This window comes from Hyla sarda, chromosome 2, assembly GCF_029499605.1.
Source record: "Hyla sarda isolate aHylSar1 chromosome 2, aHylSar1.hap1, whole genome shotgun sequence".
Lineage (NCBI taxonomy): Eukaryota > Metazoa > Chordata > Amphibia > Anura > Hylidae > Hyla > Hyla sarda.
The window spans coordinates 87,618,409-87,639,677 of record NC_079190.1 but is presented as its reverse complement, the minus strand read 5'-3'; the positions used below and the strand labels follow the sequence as shown (position 1 = coordinate 87,639,677).

Sequence of the window (21,269 nt, the reverse complement as noted above, 5' to 3'; positions counted from 1 at the left end):
CGTCCGTTGTATTCAGCCACTCGCCAGGCTTTGGGGCAGCTGTTCCAACGCCACGTCATGATGTGCCAGCTAACGTGAATAAGAAATAGGGGGCATTAGAAATCCATTATTACGTGCACTGCACCCCCAGTCCATAGTCAGAAATGGATGATGCATTTCAGTTATCGGTGTGGTGATTACTATGTGAGCTAATAGCGCTTTGTTCTCATTATGAGTTTTGCCCTCTATTTTTTCAGGTGTACTCCTACGCGGCAGTATATGGCACACATCTAACTGCCTAGATAGGTTACAGGATTAATAGGAATAGGAGTTTGGTATGAGGTTCTGTTAGGTAGGCTCGCTATTTCTATGAGCACCGACCACAAGTGTGAAGGCTAATTATTATTAGCCTGTGTTTGTGGGAGGGGCGGGGATTTCGCTATAAGAACCCGCGGCAGCTCCTGTGTCTGACGCCGCGGGTTCTTCACGTCCCACCCAACCCTCCCTCAATATCATTTCACTCCATGACTATCATTACACATCAGGGTATGCCCTCTATTTTTTCAGGTGTACTCCTACGCGGCAGTATATGGCACACATCTAACTGCCTAGATAGGTTACAGGATTAATAGGAATAGGAGTTTGGTATGAGGTTCTGTTAGGTAGGCTCGCTATTTCTATGAGCACCGACCACAAGTATACATTTTTCCATAACTACTGTATCTTTTTTATAATTTTTTTAATGGTACCCTACAAAATTTTATTTAAAAAAAGGTATCTCCATCACTTTTTTGGATCGCTAAAGTCCAAAAGAGAATAAAAAACACCTGAAAAAATGCCAAAGTTAAAACCCACGATTTCAGGGAAGCAAAACGCCAGTGGTTCAACATGCTGCGATTTAGCAAAACCGCCAAGGAGCTGAAAAACACCAAAAAAGAGTGAAAAAAACACCAAAAGGATAAAAAAAACACCAAATTGAAAAACGCCAAGTGGAAAAAGAATTTTGCGATTTCTCATTGATTTACAGCTAACATCTGGCCGCAGCGTTTTTTGGCCGAAAAAACACCATGCGGAAGAATTGCCGTTTTTCTGGGCGTTTAAAAAAACAAACAAGTAGAAACTTAGCCTTATACAAGTCCAAGTTAAAGTTGTCCAGTTGCGCCTACCGCATCAGGTGACACTCTGCCTGGCACTAAATAGCTGCACCCCAACTATCCCGCAACAACCCATCCACCCTCCTCAGAAATAAAAAAATATTAAAAACATACTATGCCGCACCATGAATATCCGTACTCTGGAGGGTTTTTTGTTTAATTATGAGCCTGCATTTTTTGACTGTGGGCGGAGTCTTGCGTCGCTGCGCTGAGACCGGAGTTTATGCAAGGAAGAAAGACAGCGCAGCACCAACAGGCACATAAACAATAGTGAAGCCTCGGTATGTTTCCCACCCCCAAAATGTGCATGAAGCTGTATTACTATAGATGTAACTTTTTTTTAAGGAAAAATTGTAGTGCCACATATGGTTTATTTACGTAGTCTGTATAAATTCTTACACAATAATTTTGTGCCTTATTTTATTTTAACATAGTATAAGAAGATGGAGCAGTGGGTGAGTATGTACTACAACCCCCCTTCCCCCTCTCCATCCCTCTTGCTCATCCAGGGGTCCCCTTTCTCTCATATGCCCAGCTCCTCAGCCACCATTACACGTGGCTGTGCTGTGCCGGACCAAGCGCTATAACAGCCTTGGCATGTCACATCTGTTTTTATCAGTTTAATATCCTTTTCTAGGGATGGAATCGTGGGCCGCTTTATTCCTTCAGTAACCCTGTGCGGGGGGCTGCTTTAGACTATCAGTTGAGGTATGCCTCTGGCGTATCTATTTTCTGAAGGGTTCTTACTCTGTCAGGGAACATATACGCATCAACGTGGCGTGTTACTGCCAGGGATTTCTCGATCCCTCGGAAACTGTCGGGGATATATTCAGTGTCTACCACTGAGTGCCATGCCATGTCATGCCCATCGTGCCCACAGCCGAATTCCAGTCCCTCCCTACCGAGGCAAGACACTGGTCGGGTGCCCTCCCAAGAGTGTTTTTTGTATTCCTGGCAGTCACTAAGGACACTCTGTCAGGTCCGCCAGTCACGCATCATGGGGGTGTTCTGGCGTGTCATACAATATGATTCCCTCCTCCACAGGCTGCTGCATCTGCCGCTAGGGCTCTGGATCCTCCCGTCTAGTGCGAGGTCTCTGTGGAAATGTCGCTGTGTGGGCAAGGATTGGTATTGATGTCAGTATGCCAGACAGTAGTCTCTGTCACTCATCTCTCAGCTCCCGCTGGCACTCTGATACCCCACTGCTGATGCAAGGTGACGAGGAGTGACCCTTTGTCTACTATGGACTCATACCAGTAAGCCAGACAGTGGTCTGCGTGGTTTCCTCCATCGCCTGCCACTTATTACACAGATGATGTATTTGCGGCTGGAGTTCCGGTACCCCACTGCTGTGTGTGGTGTCTGAAGGAGTGACCCATTGGATACTATGGACCCATACCAGTAAGCCAGATAGTGGTCTGCATGGTCTCCTCAGATGCCTGTCACTCATCACTCGTCACCACTATAGGCCCTAGATAGGATACACCTGAGTGTGGGAGAGAAAAACGGAGAGACCGACACAGGCGCCTTGTGCGTTACCACTAGACAGGAATAACAGATAAAAACAAACACAGTGAACGGGCAGGAATTGCCCCTTAGGTAATGGCCGCTCACCTTGAGCGAATAAGGTATTCGCATATAACCCACACCGTGGGTGACAGAAGGATCGGAACTGCTGCTGAGCCTGGGTCCCAGGAAAGGAAAAGATCCGATCCTGATTGAAGTGGAGGCGGAGAAGGAAAATATGACCCTTACAGAGGCGCTGCTAGTTCCAGAGTAATGTAGAAGCCAACCAGAGGTATTGGTAAAACACCGGAGTGGTTTATTAGAGCATAAGAAGACAATGAAGTACACAGATGACGCGTTTCGGGGGAGCAACCCCCTTCCTCAGATCAGTGTCAGTGGCTCCTCAGCCTCCCCCGGTCTCCCAAGGTGGCGGGGATACTATATATGGCTCCTAGGCCTCTCCTCTCTCCCACATGCGGCAGTGGGGCACAGTGATCGCCTATCTGGCTGTCCCCTTTTCAAGCGCCTGGAAGTGTACCTATTCAGCCAGACTGTTGTCTGCAAGGTCTCCATCGCCATCGGTCTCCCATATCTGGGCTGCCACGGGCTTGGCCAGGTTTCCCGAACCTCTCTGCTGGTGTAAGGACTCTGGATGAGGGTCCCTGCAGGTACTCGGGACTGATGACAGTCAGCCAGACTTTCATCTGCTGGGTCCCTTACACCGCCAGGTCGCTCAATAGTTCTGTCGTACTCCAATACCCCACTTTCTGTAGGGGGGTTCGATGGAGTGTCCCTGAGCATTCAGGAATCCTATACCAGTCAGCCCGATGGTTGTCTGCATGGTCTACTACTACTACGTCTAGTCCACTACCATACACTTCCCACACCATGGACGGTAGTTCAGGTTATCCACTGCCAAGGTATAGTTACAAGTGAGTCTCCCAGTGTTGCTCCATAGGCCCTATACAATGCACTATATACTGGTTCGCCGGGTTCCCTCCTTTACCAGGTTCCTCCCTACATGCCTGCCGCTCTCACGACTGAAAGCTGGTAAGCCACTTTCTGTGTGTGATTCTGTCTACAGTACCTGCTGTGGCCATGGTCCCTATGCCAGATAGCCAGGTAGGTTTTCTACCCCGCCAGGTCACCTTCCCCATTCTTGCCTCTCCTGCAGTTACAGTCCGGTGACTCATTTTCCAGGTGAAGTTCCAAAGAATGTCTCTGTGGTTTCATTGGATCTTTTATACTTGCCAGTCAGACTGTGTCTGCCTGTTTCCTGCTCCACATACATTGTTCATCTCTTGCGTCTGCGACAGCAGTCCTGGTGTGTGGCGCCATTTGGAGCTGGGGTGTGGGCGTTTCCTGCAGGTTCCATAGACTTTCACAGAAAGAGCAGCACTCTCTGTTCCATTTTCTAAGGGTGCAATTCCCGTGAATTCCGTGGCCTTCCCGTGATCTTGTTTCCACAGGTTTAGGCGGTCGAACACCTCTGCTCTGGCATGGGGCATGATGGGGCGACACAGTCGGTTCAGCCCCCTCCATGCCTCCAGGTATCTGTCCTGGGTTCCTGTGTAGGGTGGCTCAGACACCAGCTCTGTCACCTAGGAAATGACCCGAATTGCTCAATTGATGCCCTTCTGGTCCAGGGTTACACCACAATGAGGTGTTCCTCTAAACGCTTTAGGTGTGTGTGTGCTTCTTACTTCCATTCGTAGTCAGGACTCAAATTAGCTTCTCCATTCCTTGATATATTGTTGCAGGGTTCCTGGGGACTACGTCCACCCAGTACTTTGTCCCCTTACCTTCGGGCAGCATTTCACTTCTCCTATAGTGCCTAGAGCACTTTGATCATCCCCCTTCCACAGGGGGTACTGAGATCAGGGAGCTTGGCATGGTCTGGGCCTGGGCCTGGGTTTTCCCCTCCTCTATATAGGTGGGGTACCTGGCTTGGCCCTTGTTTTTTGCTGAGAGCAATCAGCTGAGTTGTGCACTTTTGCAGCCTGGCTCTCTTCCTTTTTCTTGGTTATCTACTGCTGCTAATACAGACTTGGCACTCTCCTCTGTTGGAGGAGTTTATGCACTCATGTATGGCTCGGCGACAGACGGTCTAGCACCGTCTGTTGTTTGGGTCCTGCCATTGCTATCCTCCTCCCTCGATGCAATCTCCCTGGAGGGGTTTGATCCTCCTTCCTTGTCGGTGTCAGTTGTGCTACACTGACACCACAGTCTTCTCGCGTAACCTACCCTTTTGTTTCCCCCTCCGTTTCCGTCCTGACTGGATGTTGCTTCAGTCCGCTCAGACCGCTGAGGTTCATGTCTGGTTAGTCTTTGTGACACTATCCTAGTATGCTGTGGTGTGTCTTTTCTAGGTCGGCTCTTCTGGTTCTTTGGGCCTTATGGCTGGTTGTGGTGTCGGGCAGGTTAGCTCTCCTGCCCCGACTTCTCCACGGTCCCGTTTGTGGGGCAGTCTTTCTGTACCACACTTCTTCTTGTCTAAACGTAGAAGTTTGTCACCCGGAGCTTTTCACGGATGTTGGGTTTACTTACTCTACATCTTCAGTACGTCTTCCAGGCAACTCGGGAACCTCCGTTTCCCATGTCGGATGCGCCGATGTTCCAGGTTTCCCCTTTTCAGGGCATTCTGCTCTCTTTTTGGCCTTATTCCTTCCGTATCCTCCTTTATGGGTCAATGTACTCCTGGGGCAGTTGGTGTTTCGGTCATCCGGATTACTCTACTCGAGCTTCTTTCTCCTCCCAGGTGCTCGCGGCGGGCCCCTGGGACAGAGGTTTTTGGTCTGCAGCTGTTCTGGTCATTGATTTTCTGCACCTCTCCACAGCCTCTCTACAGCCAGTCTCCATCCTTTTTTCTTTTTTCCAGTGTTTTTTTGGTCTCCATCTTCCATACTCGCCTTCTGCTCAGGCGTACGCCGCTCTCCCTGTCTTTTTTTCTGCCATGTTCTCTTGACTTGGTTGACTCTGGATGGGGTTCTCTTGTTTGTGCCCTCTTCCATTTTTGTTTCCCAGCCTGGTTAGCCCTCTGTCTAGTTCTGTGTTCCTTGGAGTTGATTCCTACCTCCTCCAAGAATGGTTCCGGCCCTTCTGGCTTCCTAGTCAACCTTTTCTTGTCTCTCTTTATGGACCGTAGCTTTGGAGTCCCTACATAGAACGGTCTCTTCCTTGGCACCTAGTCCTTCTCCATGGACGTTCTTCTGGGAGCTCAGTTTGTCGGCCTCGATTGTCTCTGCTCGAGTGGGTTCGGTCTTTGGACTGATTCCCTTTTTGCTGTTGGTTTGTTTTTCCCTCCCTAGGGGACTGCTTTCATAAGTCCCATCAGTATAGGTGTCTCCCAATGAAGAGCGACCAAGAAAAGGAGATTTTTTTTTGTACTCACCGTAAAATCTCTTTCTCGTAGCCTTCTTTGGGGGATACCAAACCCACCCATTTCTTCATTCTTTGTCCGGATTTTCTTTTCCGGTTTTTGTTTTTTTCTCCAGGATTCCTTTCTGTGGTCCTTCAGAAATATTTCTTTGTTGGCTTCTCCTACTGCTTGGTGACAAAACTGATTACCTCACTTCCAGTAGGTGGGTGTATCCTGCCAGGGAGGAGCCGACTTTTTTTCCTAGTGTCAGCGCCTCCTAGTGGCAAGAGCATATACCTATCAGTATAGGTGTCCCCCAGTAAAGGCTACGAGAAAGAGATTTTACGGTGAGTACACAAGAATCTCCTTTTACTGGGTATACTGCATATTGTATATATTGTCTTTTTACCAGCGAGTAGACCACAAGGGCCCAGCAGTCTCTCTTCTATTACATCTATCTTTTATTTACCTGCATACACCCTGTTCCAAATTATTATGCAAATTCTATTTTCAGTTTAACTCATGGATGGCATTGTGTCTCAGGGCTCTTTTGATCACTGAAAACAATAGATTGCCAGGTGAGCCCAATTTAAGGAAAAACTACTTAAGCAGAGCACCATGTTCAACAATAGGGGGAAGAAAAAGGGTCTCTCTGCTGCCAAAAACAGTGAAATAGTTCAATGCTTTGGATGAGGAAAACATTAAACATTAGATTTTTTACGAAAACTTAAGCGTGATCATCACACTATTAAGCAATTTGTGGCTGATTCAGAGCACAGACAGGTTTGCGCAGATAAAGGCACATTGAGGAAGATTTCTGCCAGATCCATGCATTGGATCAAGAGAGCAGCTGCTAAAATACCATTACATAGCAGCAAAAAGATATTTGAAGCTGCTGGTGCCTCTGGAGTCCCACAGACATCAAGGTGTAGATTCCTCCAGAGTCTTACAACTGTGTATAAACCTTCTATTCGGCCATCACTAACCAATTCTCACAAGCAGAAACAGCTGCATTGGGCAGAAAAATACATGTAGACTAATTTTCAAACAGTCCTGTTCACTGATGAGTGCTGTGCAACCCTGGATGGTCCAGATGGAGGGAGTAGTGGATGGTTGGTGGACGGCCACCCTATTCCATCAAGGCTGCGAAGTCAGCAAGGCGGTGGTGGAGTCATGTTTTGGGCCGGAATGATGGGAAGAGAGCAGGTTGGCCCCTTTAGGGTCCCCGAAGGTGTAAAGATGACCTCTGCAAAGTATGTGGAGTTTCTGATTGACCACTTTCTTCCCTGGTACATAAGGAAGAACTCTGCTTTCCATAATAAAATCATCTTCTTCCATGACAATGCACCATCTCATGCTGCAAAGAATACCTCTGCATCAATGGCTGCTATGGGGTTAAAAGGAAAGAGAGTCATGGTGTGGCCTCCATCCTCCCCTGAGAACCTCCTATTAAGAACCTTTTGGAGCATCAAGCAAAAGATCTATGAGGGTAGGAGGCAGTTTATATCCAAACAGCAGCTCTGGGAGGCTATTCTGACATCTTGCAAACAAATTCAAGCAGAAATTGTCCAAAAACTCACAAGTTCAATGGATGCAACACTTGTGAAGCTGCTGTCAAATAAGGCTACGTTAAAATGTAACGTGACCGTTTAAAAAGTTAAAATGTTGTTAAAAGTTTTATTGAAATAGCTTTTAATTTCAGTAAATATGCTGCAAACACAACAAATGACAATTTTCAGTTCTTTACAACCTATAAAGTGCTTTGAAACTTGCTGTGTGTAATATTTGGAACAGTGCATTGTTAGTTTTTATGTTTAACAAAATACTGTTATCATTAGGAGGTTTGTTCAATACAATTTGAATTGTTCTCTTAATAGTTGATAACATGAGAATTATGCTGACTGTTATTTACATAAATTATTTAGGGTAATGAGAAAAATATTTTCATAATAATTTGGAACAGGATGTATATTGCTAATTTTACTGTAAATAAACATAATTATTATCCTTATTAACTTAGAGGGCTGCCTTTTTCTTTTTTTAAACTCTAAACTGACCATCTCTTACCGTGAACTTCGGTCGGTAATTCTTCATTTTTTCTCCGGTGAAGCTCTTACTTTTAACAAATAATCACATTACATTATAAGGTAAAATGAAGGGTGCCAATGAAAATCTAAACAAGTCCTCATACGGCTCTGTGGATGGACAAACAAAAAGATATGGCTCTTAGAGGGTGAAGAAAAGGGAAAAAGTTGAGAAAATAACCTTGTCTGGTCTTTAAGGGGTTAAGTCAGCTGCTTTATACATTGCAGTCCATTCTGGCCAACATCCTAAAACCGATTACAAACTTGTAACATAGTGAAGTTGGTGACACGCCAGCATAAGGTCATGTGATTTACGATTAATCATTTGCAGATTTCTGATAGGACATGAAGAAGGAGACATAAAAATATCCTTCCTAAATTTGTCTACTGACATGGAACTATCATCATGAGATAATAAGTAAGGTAAGGCTCACACATTCTTTATAATGCAGAGAGGAATTTTTTCTTTTTTTATTAGATCTTAAATAACCCTCAAGTTTTATGGATTGTTAGTGCATTTACTATCAAAATTGCTGCATTGTTGAATGAGTAAAAAGAATTGTATGTTCCTAAAGATTGTAATTTAGTTTTGTGAGCTATTATGCACTAGGACCTTTCTCATTTTGAGTCAATTTCAATAATTTTTTCCCCCACAATATTTATCTGCTTGCCCTGATAGCATTTTTATTATGTCAAAAATAAATTACTTAATATAGATAAGAAAGAATTCAAGACCCAGTGTGGATCCAAAAACACAGAAAAAAATGGTCCAAATCTTTCCACTGGGGTTGGGGGGTTTCACACAGTATTTTATTTCATTGCAGTTTTTGATACCAACGCCGGAGTTGCATTCAATAGGAGTAGCAAGAATTTTCTTTATATGTCTAGTTCCTTTTAAACCCACTTCTGGCTTTGGCTCAAAAGAATGAATAAAAAAATGCCACAAAAAAACTTTTTATATAATGTAGATAATAACATTAAACTACAGATACTGGAAGCCTGTGCTAGCATTTAATTAGTGGTGTTGCTATCGGTGTGTGAAGAGTGGGAGAAGAGGGTTGCATTGACAATCCAACACAATGGGCAGCACATTGAACACATTTTATAAGTGGTCAGAAACTTGTAAATAACTCACGAAAGAATAAAGTTACGTTAAAACCAAGCACGTCAATGTTTTTTTTGTGAAATTCCCAAAAAGTTTGATGTGTCACATGACCCTCTTCCTTTTGAAAAAACAAAAGTTGGATTCAAAATGTCCGACTTCAAAATGGCCACCATGGTCAACACCCATCTTGAAAAGTTTCCCCCCTCACCAATCTGTCACTGGGTCATTTTCAGGACTCCTGATGCTGCTGTTGCCACCTCCAGGCTGTCTCATTCAGCCACTCAGCCATGGTCTCTTCTCATGTTTCAGCCAACTCCAGGCTGTGTTATTCAGGCACTATATGGTCTCCTCATGCTTCAGCCATCTCCAGGCTGTGCCATTCATCCAATACATGGTTTACTGATGCTTCAGCCAGCTCCAGTCTGTCTCCTTCAGTAACTACATGGTTTAATGATGCTGCTGGGCCTAGGACATTACCTATATATGTTTATGGTAGCACTAGGTGCCATACATCTTCAATGGTAATGTAAAAATTCTTCTTTTTATTCTTAGAGATTGTGAGGCCCTATTGTCTCCTCATTTTACACCAACTCCATGCTGTGCCATTCAGACACTACATGGTCTCTTCTCATGCTTCAGCCAACACCTGGCTGTGCCATTCAGACACTATATGGTCTCCTCCTACTGATGCCACCTCCAGGCGCTGTCATTTTGCTGCCATGTGACATGTGACTTCTTGTTAGATTTGGTCCTTTTTACCCACACGCTGGGGCTTGGGACACTAAAACTTGGGAGTTAAAAGTTCACTTTCAAAACCCTCAATTTCAATTTAAAAATGTTAAATTTCAAAATCATGAAATTCAGTGGTCTCCTCGTGCTTCTGCCAACTCCAGGCTGTGCCATTCAGGAAGTATATGGTTTACAGATGCTGCTGGACCTGGGTTTGGGAATAAAATTTTAGTCATGGTAGCACTAGCTACCCAAAATCTTCAGTTTCAATTTCAGAATTGAGCTTTTAATCTTAGGGATTGGGAAGCTTTAGTGTCTACTCATGCTGCTGCCAACTCCGGGCTATGCCATTCAGATAGTATATGGTCTCCTCATGCTTCAGCCAACTCCAGGCTGTGTCTTTCAGCCAATATATGGTTTACTGATGCTGCTGGCCCTGGGTCTGGGAATAAAATTTTAGTCATGGTAGCACTAGCTACCCAAAATCTTTAGTTTAAATTTCAGAATTCATCTTTTAATCTTAGGGATTGTGAAGGCCTAGTGTCTACTCATGCTGCTGCCAACTCCGGGCTATTCCATTCAGATAGTATATGGTCTCCTCATACTTCAGCCAACTCCAGGCTGTGTCTTTTAGCCAATATATGGTTTACTGATGCTGCTGGGCCTGGGCCTGGACCAAAAAAAAAAAAATAATTTTATGGTAGCACTAGCTATCAGAAATCTTCAATTTACATTTCAAAATTCATCTTTTAATCTTAGCGATTGTGAAGCTCTAGTGTCTACTCATGCTGCTACCAGCTCCAGGCTGTGTCATTCAGCCACTATATGGTCTCCTCATGCGGCCAACACCTCCACACTGTGTCATTCAGCCACTATATGGTCTCCTCATGCTTCAGCCACATCCAAGCTGTGTCATTCAGCCACTATACAGTCTCCTCATGCTGCCAACACCCCCACGCTGTGTAATTTAGCCACTATATGGTCTCCTCATGCTGCCAACACCTCCACGCTCTGTCATTCAGCCACTATATGGTCTCCTCATGCTGTCAACACCTCCACGCTGTGTCATTCTGCCACTATATGGTCTCCTCATACTGATGCCACCTCCAGGCTCTGTCATTGTGCCGCTCTGTGGCAGGGATTCTAAAAGCGATGCCTGTAATCTGCATGTCATACTGATTAACAGTATTATTTCCTTACCCCAGCACACTCCATATGCGTGTTAGAACAAAGCAAAGTGTTCTACACCCCTATTGAGGCTCTCTGTAGGCCAGAAATAGCTGTTTTTCATAGATTTGTCACAAATAAAGTTTGCTCATCTCTAAACATAACATTTACACTTCACATTAAACATAGTTAACAAAATTACAATACTAAATTAATGAATTGTGTGGGGAGTCTTTGGTCACTTTACATCCCAGAAAACACAAATTTATCCCAAAATGCTTCCGCTGTATATTAGAGATCACAGCACAAAAAACAAGCCATCAGACTCCTAGAAATGTTTCAATGCATAGCATAAATTGGGTATAAATAATTGTATTGACATGTTAACTTGTCAGTCTTACCACAAGGTAAATCATGTATAAACAAAACCCAAAAGGAACTGCAGATTCATTTTTTTTTTATTTCACCCTGTATTTTTTTGGGGGTCTCATATTACATGATATGGCAACAGGAAGGTTGCTATTAAAGGGGTACTCGGGCCCTAATAAATCTAATCCCCTATCCAAAGGATAGGGATAAGATGTCTGATTGCGAGGGTCCCGCCGCTGGGGATTTGTATTGAGCGGGCAGGGAGCGTGACGTCACAAGGGGCGGAGTCATGACGTCATGATACTCTAGCCCCATGGTCGTGATGATTCAGACATGGAGCCTCCAGCGTTGTGTGCGGCTGGTGCTGCATGTGAGATTGCGGGGGTCCTCAGTGGCAGGACCCCACGATCAGACATCTTATCCCCTATCCTTTGGATAGGGGATAAGAGTTCTTAGGGCTGGAGTACCCCTTTAAAAAGTTCAATTGGTCCTACAAATTGTACATATGTATACATGTGCTACCTCTGGCAGGGGAAATTTGTGAATAGTTGACTAGCTGCCGATAAGATATATGGTTCGCCCAAAACCCAGCGGGAAATACAATGGTAGAGATGTGGCCGACCGGGGCTGTCTTCTGTATCTTCCCAGGAGCTACCTATCAAATCTTGCACACTGCCATCATCTTCGTGGACATCAATTCAAACATCTGCATCTCTCCTAAAAAACTCTCCATCAGAAAGGAAGAAAAAGAGGTATTTTCAAACACATGCACAATACTGTACCAGAGCTGACTTCTTTACATTAACCCTGCGGCTATCACATCGATAGGACACAATTATCAGAAACACCTAATATATAACGTTTGTTTCTTCCAGTTTCTTGTTACTACCTGTTCTACCCATTCACAATCCTATCTGTAGCACATCGCACCTTACTGTCACTCAATTGCTAATACCGGATGAATGCACTTCGGACAAACACAGGTACCCATCTATTGACACTGTCTGAACATCACAGATCCATTTGTCTCATTGGATATCTAAAATATCTATATATACATTCTTTACAGCACACTGTACTTTTCCGATCTACAAGTATATCCAGTGATAAAACCACTACAAGGTAACTGCAGACTATTGCATTGCAATTTATAATAATAATACCACCATTTATATTTTATATTTTGTCCTTCTATATATATATATATATATATATATTTATATTTTAGCCATATATATATATATATATATATATATATATATATATATATATATATATATATATATATATATGTATATATTCATCTTGTCCTTTTAGCGCTGATTAATACATTCTTTTAGATTTTGGTCCTACAAATGACAAATCCCTATATGGCTCTACTGATAAAATGTGAAGTAAAAGTAAAAATGCAAAAAAATAAATTTGTTGTGGACCTTAAGAGGTTAAAGTAAAAATAGAAATTGAAAACATAATAACATTTTAAAATACATTCAGGTTTTCTCTGCATTAGTGACTGATACATGTTTTTAAGTTTACATTTATCATGTGATTTCATGTTTATAGAACTGCATACAATTCATATCATTTGAATAAACTTTTGACATGTTTTTTAGACATATAAAAGGTTTAGATCATATCGGGTCCCACTGCGATTTTGAATTACAGCCAGGAGAAGTTTGCAGCATTGTGCGCTTTACTCCCCAGCTGTCACTCAAACCTGACCCTTTTACTGCATAAGTCTATGGAGTAAAACGGTCGGACAGAGCTGCTGCCCACCTCACAGTGTCATTACTCGCAATCGCAGCAGGTCCCAGGAGTGAGACCAGGTGCGATCTAAACTTTTGATATGTTGGGAAAACATGTGACAAGTTCATTCAAATGACAGTGACACTTTAAGAAAGTTGAATGTTCATTTCACTGTGTACATATTTCAGTGACTTTAGCTTCCATCATGTGGCTCTCTCTACTGGCACTGCTGCTTTTCATTTTCCTGTACAAATGGTACAGACAAAACCTGAAAATAGAAAATCTATCGGATAAATATGTGCTGGTCACAGGATGTGATTCAGGATTTGGGAACCAGCTGGCAAAGAATTTGGATAAACTTGGAATGAGAGTGCTGGCAACCTGTTTGACTGAGCAGGGAGCAGAGAACCTGAAGAAGGAGACCTCTAGCAGACTGCAGACGGTAATCCTTGACATTGCAAACAGTACTAGTGTCCAGTCTGCTGCTAAATGGGTCTTTGATGTCCTTGGCGAAAGAGGTAAGACTACTATGATTTAGATAAGATAAGACTGTGGTGCACAGCCTGAAGCACACATGCGGCATGCACTGACTCTACTTGTGGCCTTGACTGAAGAAAGACTCTGGTGATTCACTCATGTCTGAAGATCACCAGGGCAAATCGCTTCAAAATTACAGTGAGCGTGTTCATTCCTAGTAATAGCAAGCACTTATTGGTTAATGGGAGTTCCTGTCACAAAGACGCAATAACTATAAAAACTATGAAACTATGTAAGTAAGTAGCAGAGACAGCCTCAATATCTCCTTTAATACTATTAAGCTACTACATTTTGGCATTTTTCCCAGACATTTTAAAAGTATTGATTGCACCATGTGTCACTCCTGAGACCCACTGTGTTTTCGACCTAAAAGCTGGGGAAGCCTGTCAGTCAAATCCAAACCTTTTTCTATAAAAGTCTATGCAACTAAGAGGTTAGCTCTAGTCAGGTTTGAACAGCATTGTCATGCACTTCCATGGCTTATAACCTGTGATCACAGCAGATCCCAGACAGTTTTCATCCAATTTAGTGCTCAGTACAGTATCTCACTACTGGCTCTACTAGACCTCACTAAAGCAAACCTCAGTTGGTCTCCCATTACAGCTTGGGATATTCAAAGGTATCTGGATCTCTGCCGGTTGACTTATAATTTGCTCCAATCCTTCTAAGCTTTCATAATATCACAATCAGGTATATATGGTATATGTATTGGCCACCGCTTAACCAGAAATGTCAAAAAACACTAATAGCATCAAAACACATGTACAACAAAAATTTGTGCGTATTAAATCTTAACTTCGGATTTTAGCAGTACCTGAAAAAAAGTTTTTTATATGAACTAACACACTCCCCAGCTCTTTGTGAGAACCCCCACAACATTTAAGACTTTCTTGCTCCTTTCATCTACTTCTGGGCATTTTACTGCTGTCCATGCTTTCCCCTCAAGACCAATTTGTTCCCTTGAGTTTCCAAGTGGCTTGAGAAGTAGAAAAACAGTTCTCAATAACTCTAGAAAACTGGAACAAAGCTTTTCTTTAAAGGGGTACTCCACCGAAAAACATATTTTCCCCTATCCACCCCCGTCATTTGTGCATGGAGCGAACTCCACTCTGTGCTGGATGACTGGCGACTACAGCTGCCATGCCCCCTCCATTCATGTACTAGCCGTCACACCCCCTCCCATAGACATGAATGGAGGGGGCGTGGCATGATGTCATGAGCACAGAAGCTCCAAGCTTCCGTGTTCCTGACGCTGGCCCTGCCAGCCCGGAGATCTGTTTTTTTAGCAAAGTACCTCTTTAAAGCCCTTACCTGTTGCCTTGGTTCTTGCTCATTTTTTTTTCTTCCTTTCTCACTTTATTTTTTCCATTTATTTTATTTTGCTTTTGTTTCTGTTTTGTTCCACATCAATAATTGTACATTTGTTCATTTGTTTTTTTCTCCACAATAAAAGTTGAATTAATGAAAAAAACATACTCCCCATGCTTAACTTTGGTCACATTTACAGTCTTAACTTCCCAGGCTAATTTAAAGGCCTGTAAAGTAACCAATTCCCACTGTAACCATGTGCCTGCTCACCAGGACTAGTGGCTCCCCTTTACTTCCCAAAAGGACCTAACTACAGCCTTCTTCAGGTTTTAACACTTCACTTCATTTGCCCCTACAGATTATCCATATCGACTGACCGTGTCCCACAGCCCCAGTGGCCTTCTTGAACTGCTTTAGCAGTTGCCCACATAGTGCACTGCAAACACCCACTTGACCCCCATGGCCAGTACAAGGTTACAGTACAGGTGCCTCATTTAATCATTTCCACAAGGGTCTGTAGAATATCTTCTGGCCTCCAGCTCATCAGCGCCCTCTCCAGCTAAGGATTTGTTATAAGTTTTCAGCTGCATGATCTCTATAGCTCCAACAAGATGAAGACTACACCTACAGTATAGTGTACATAATATATATATATATATATATATATATATATATATATATATTAGCATGTGACCTAAATATTGTATATTAATGTCCCCTTCACCCACCGATACCCCTTCCCCTTATCTCCTCCTTTGCTTGAACTTCATGGTCATGTGTCTTTTTTCAACCATACTATGTGCTGGAACTATGTAATAATAAATAAATATACTCTTCAATTTCTTATAAATTTTCCTTCAATATTTTATTTTAGACCTTTGGGGCTTGGTAAATAACGCTGGAACTGGGATGCCTGGAGCCCCCAATGAATGGCTATCAAGAGAAGATTTTGCAAGGGTTTTGAATGTAAATCTACTTGGTCCTATCGATGTGACTCTCAGACTTTTACCTTTAATCCGCAAATCTAAAGGCCGCATAGTTAATGTGTCCAGTATTGTTGGAAGAGTGACTATATGCGGGGGAGGGTATTGCATTTCAAAATTTGGGGTTGAAGCATTTTCGGATAGTCTGAGGTAAGCAGTCAGAATTCTTCAAATTTACATTAGTCTAGAAGAAAAAGAGAACTGTAATAAAACTTATAATTGATCTTGGAAATGTTTGTTAAAAAGGTCATTATATTTTACTGTGAAATCTCTCTGGTCTTCTAGAGGGGTGATCCTATCAAAGAAGAAAACACATCTACATAGGTTAGAAGCGAATACTAAATATGTCTTAGAAAAGGTGGTCTTGTCAAAGAAGTGGCCTTATAGAGGTTTAATTGTATGTACAGCGTGGGCCATTTATATGGATACACCTTAATAAAATGGGAATGGTTGGTGATATTAACTTCCTGTTTGTGGCACATTAGTATATGTGAGGGGGGGGGGGGAACTTTTCAAGATGGGTGGTGACCATGGCGGCCATTTTGAAGTCAGCCATTTTGAATCCAACTTTTGTTTTTTCAATAGGAAGAGGGCCATGTGACATATCAAACTTATTGGGAATTTCACAAGAAAAACAATGATGTGCTTGGTTTTAACGTAACTTTATTCTTTCATGAGTTATTTACAAGTTTCTGACCACTTATAAAATGTGTTCAATGTGCTGCCCATTGTGTTGGATTGTCAATGCAACCCTCTTCTCCCACTCTTCACACACTGATAGCAACACCGCAGGAGAAATGCTAGCACAGGCTTCCAGTATCTGTAGTTTCAGGTGCTGCAGAATGGGCAAAACAAAAATTGGAACAGGACCCTCAGTTTACACAGAAGATTTTGTTCAGTGATGAGGCAAACTTTTATGTGAATGGTGAAGTTAACAAACAAAACCACCGCTATTGGTCTGACACTAACCCACATTGGATAGATCCCTCCAAGACTGTTGGAACACAAAAATTGATGGCATGGTGTGGTATATGGGGTACAAAGAAAGCCATTCTTAATCAATGGAAACCTCAAGGCCACTGGATATACGAAATTGCTACATGAAGATGTGTTTCCCTCTTTCTGCACTGAAGCTGGCAAGTTCCCAGCAAGATGTTTTTCCAGCAAGATGGTACACCACCACATTATGGGTGTCAGGTCCGAGCATTCCTAGATTAACAGTTTCCTGGAAAGTGGATTGGTCGTCATGGGCCAGTTGAATGGCCCCCAAGGTTTTCCGATCTGACCCCCTTAGACTTTTATCTTTGGGGTCATCTGAAGGCAATTGTCTATGCTGTGAAGATACCAGATGTGCAGCACCTGAAACTACGGATACTGGAAGCCTGTGCTAGCATTTCTACTGCGGTGTTGCTATCAGTGTATGAAGAGTGGGAGAAGAGGGTTGCATTGACAATCCAACACAATGGGCAGCACAAAGCCTGTGTACCTACATAGTACTGTGAATAATCTACATCCTACATTAAAATCTCCCACACTGCAATGTAATTCTTACAGACGTGAAATGAAGCCCTTTGGAGTACAAGTCTCTATTATAGAACCTGGCTATTTTTATACAGGACTAAATAATATGCAATTTATGAAGGATGTCCTGAGAACAATATGGAAGAATGTACATCCAGAAGTCCGTTACAGTTACGGACAAAAATATTTTGAACATTGTAAGTGTAAATATTCTACCTCCCGCTATTATGTAGATGTGCCAAAATAAGACATATGCGGAGGAAAATGTAGTTGTTGATTGGTTATTTATTGTCTTTTTCTTTACAGATGTCCATGATCTAGAGAGTACATTTATCTCCCTTGCCAACACTGACCTAACGCCTGTCACAGACTGCATGGAGCATGCACTCACTGCCGTGTATCCTAAAACACGCTACTCTGCAGGATGGGATGCCAAACTTTTTTTTATTCCACTTTCTTATGTCCCAACAGCGTTGGCTGACTATCTACTTACCCGGACAGCCCCAACTCCAGCTCATTGACTGTAATAAATGCAGAAAAAAAAAATTAAGATGCATATATGTAAAGGAAGCCTTACTCCGATTGATGCCGCCATTCAGGAGATACAAGAAGTATTATGCTCTGTTTCTAGTACGCTTATGCTTTTCTTTGCGCAATGGAGGTGGGAGCCGGTATACAGTGCTTCCATCTCTCTGTCCCCTCTATCCTCATTTTCCTGCCCACTGAGCAGTCACATGATGAAGGTTCCATATATTCATGAGGTGGGCGGGCATATTGGAGCAGATGGGAAGGAGGCAGGGAAGCTCCCACCTCCATTGCGCAAAGGACAAGATTAAAGCATATTAGCAATAAAATGTAATACCTCTTGTATTAACTGAATTGCTGCACCTATTAGAGTAAGTTTTATAATATTTTAATATGGTTCACCCGTACTATAACCCTGTGTATTGGGTTTAGTGCAGGTTAATCAGCTGTCAGTTTCCCTTTAGCAATCATAACGTTTTTGTAACATGCCCACAACTGTAAATAATAACAATAAGTTACAGTTAAATAGTGATAAATGTCCGATTGCCGTGAGCCCCACCACTGGGATCCCTATATATCACTAGAATGAGGGTCTGGAGCCCCCACTTCCTCTTCACTGAATGGCTATCTTGAAGCATTAAAGGGGTTATCCAGGTATAGAAAAACAGAGCTGATTTCTTTATAAAAAAAAATGCTTCCTATCTGTCTCCAGGTTAGGTGTGGTTCTGCAGCTCAGTTGCATTGAAGTGAATGCAGCCAAGCTGTAAAACCACACCCAACCAGGGGACAGATGTGGAGCTGTTTTTGAAAGAATTCAGATCTGTTTTTCTATTCCTGGATAACCCCTTTAACCCAACTGTCATGACCGACTGGGGGAAGAGGGAGAGTGAGCCCTAAACTGACCCTAGAAAACTCTACCTTCCCAAACACCCTAAGCAGTGAATCGACAACTTGGAGCCGGTACCCCCTGCGCTATAGTGCAGTAACGTAAAAACAAATAATATACATTGTCGGTCACAGGCCAGAAATGGAAAAATACCAGACAACCAGACATACCAGACACAATACAAAGACTAACAAAGACTAACAGGGCAGAATATAGTGTATTAACAAACAGTTCACAAACCAGATTTCAGATCAACGGCAGACATGGATAAAATTTACAAGATTAGGAGTGGTACAAGTATACAGCAGAAACCAGGAACTGCAGGGGATGAACAGAAGAACTTAAAGCTAGATACTAAACAGATTAGGCAACATAGGACACTGTTCACACTGGGACACAGAACAAACAAACTGCACACCCCACTCCACAAAAGGAGTAGCCATTATAATAAAGCCAAATAGACTACTGGCCATCAGGCACACACCACAGTGTGATCAGGATGTTGACCCAGTAGGAAACAGAAATGGAATACATGAAACTCTAGACCAGAACCAGATGAGTCCAAATAGACTCTAGGATACCAGGATACCAAAAGGAATTATACATACAGAGCACAGGTAAAACTAGACTAGACTCAAACAGTGTGAACACAGACTAAGCAGAACGGACAAACTAGTCCAAAAAAATGACAAAACACAGACTACAATCAACAATAAACAAGACTATTTAACCATGGCTAAAACGCAGATAAAATCACAAGATAAATACAAGGTAAAAGCTCAAGCAGACTTGGAAGTATATTGCACAGACATCATAGTAGCATTACAGCACAAGATAACCAGCAGCGAATGCAGGAGAACTCTGGTTAAAATAGACACCCCCGAGTTCTCATTATTTCAGAGCATTAACTACTCCCAATCCAGGGAGAATAGCAAACTGCTCTGATCATACAAGTGTGTGAATACACACCTAAACAGAAAAGTACAAAAACAAATAAATGGACATTACACCAACACAGCAAATGTGTTGGGATATCTTAATGAACCAGAGATTATTCATAGTATTGTTTTATTTTGCCTTTAGTTCATGTGAATCTTATTTTTGAAATGTACCACCTACCTAAACATTGTTGCAAACAAAAAATGCTCCTTCAGGCAATGGTATTTTAGAAAACTGGAAGTTTCAAAACAAAAATATATCTAAATGAAAACATTTCAACTTTATGGTAATAAGGGGCCCATTACTTCAACAGGCAAGTGAGGAAGCAAGTGGCATGCTTAACTGCATAGGTTATAGAGGTAATCCCACTATATGGAGCTCTAGTAAGACCACATCTGAATTATTGGTGGAGATTGCACCAAATAACTTGTAATGCCTTTTAGAGTTGTCTTATTCCAATTTTAAAAAGTGCCAATAAAAGGGACATGGTTCAAAGAAGTTCTAAATTGTACTGAATTTATTATTAGTTAACATCATTATTTTGGACAAAATATATCAGGAGAGGCTTAAAGGGATAATCCGGTGGAAAACATATTTTTTTAAATCAACTGGTGGCAGAAAGTTAAACAGATTTGTAAATTACTTCTATTAAATTTTTTTTACCCTTCCAGTAATTTTTAGCAGCTGTATGCTATAATGGAAATTCTTTTCTTTTTGAATTTCTTTTTTGTCTTGTCCACAGTGCTCTCTGCTGACACCTGATGCCCATATCATGAACTGTTCAGAGCAGGAGAAAATCCCTATTGCAAACCTATGCTGCTCCGGACAGTTCCTGACATGGACAGAGGTGTCAGTAGAGAGCACGGTGGACAAGACAGAAAAAAAAATTCAAAAAGAAAATAATTTCCTCTGTAGCATACAACTGCTAAGAAGTACTGGAAGGGTAAAGATTTTTAATAGAAGCCATTTACAAATCTGTTTAACTTTCTTGCACCAGTTGATTAAAAAAAAAAAAATGTTTTCCGCCGGAGTACCCCTTTAAAGAACCTAAATTGCTTAGCTGGTAGTTGGGCTTGGTCCTCTTCAATAAAAGAGCTAAAGCAGACCAAACAATCCAGACAAACAAGTTTACAGACATTTTCACAGATGATGCAAAAAACTTGTTGGCTTCAATTCTCATTAGAGGCACAAATTCTTAGGCCTGACTCCCAAGGCAACATTACAGGCGTGCAGAGTAACCAATTACACTGTAGCTTAGTATTTCCCAACCAGGGTGCCTCCAGCTGTTGCAAAACTACCCCTTCCCAGCATGCCAGGACAGCCGAAGGCTGTCCGGGCATGCTGGGAGTTGTAGTTTTGCAGCAGGTGGAGGC

At 42.4% G+C, this 21,269-nt stretch overlaps 1 protein-coding gene across 4 annotated transcripts in view; it reads left to right on the top strand.

The window, feature by feature from the left end:
- The window catches only part of LOC130358755 (retinol dehydrogenase 7-like), a 39,109-nt gene extending 20,349 nt beyond the window's left edge, over window positions 1-18,760 (top strand). The window contains exons 2-9 of one of the 4 annotated variants that reach the window (XM_056562500.1): window positions 8,413-8,499; window positions 12,100-12,203; window positions 12,327-12,434; window positions 12,521-12,573; window positions 13,386-13,715; window positions 15,917-16,175; window positions 17,580-17,743; window positions 17,853-18,760. In XM_056562500.1, the coding sequence (XP_056418475.1) occupies window positions 13,403-13,715; window positions 15,917-16,175; window positions 17,580-17,743; window positions 17,853-18,067 (951 nt within the window). In that variant the 5' untranslated portion in view covers window positions 8,413-8,499; window positions 12,100-12,203; window positions 12,327-12,434; window positions 12,521-12,573; window positions 13,386-13,402 and the 3' untranslated portion in view covers window positions 18,068-18,760. Of the gene's footprint in view, window positions 1-690; window positions 8,500-12,099; window positions 12,204-12,326; window positions 12,435-12,520; window positions 12,574-13,385; window positions 13,716-15,916; window positions 16,176-17,579; window positions 17,744-17,852 lie in introns of those variants that run through there. The other 3 variants (XM_056562501.1, XM_056562498.1, XM_056562502.1) reach the window with 3 other exon arrangements.
- Window positions 18,761-21,269: the final 2,509 nt, after the last annotated feature.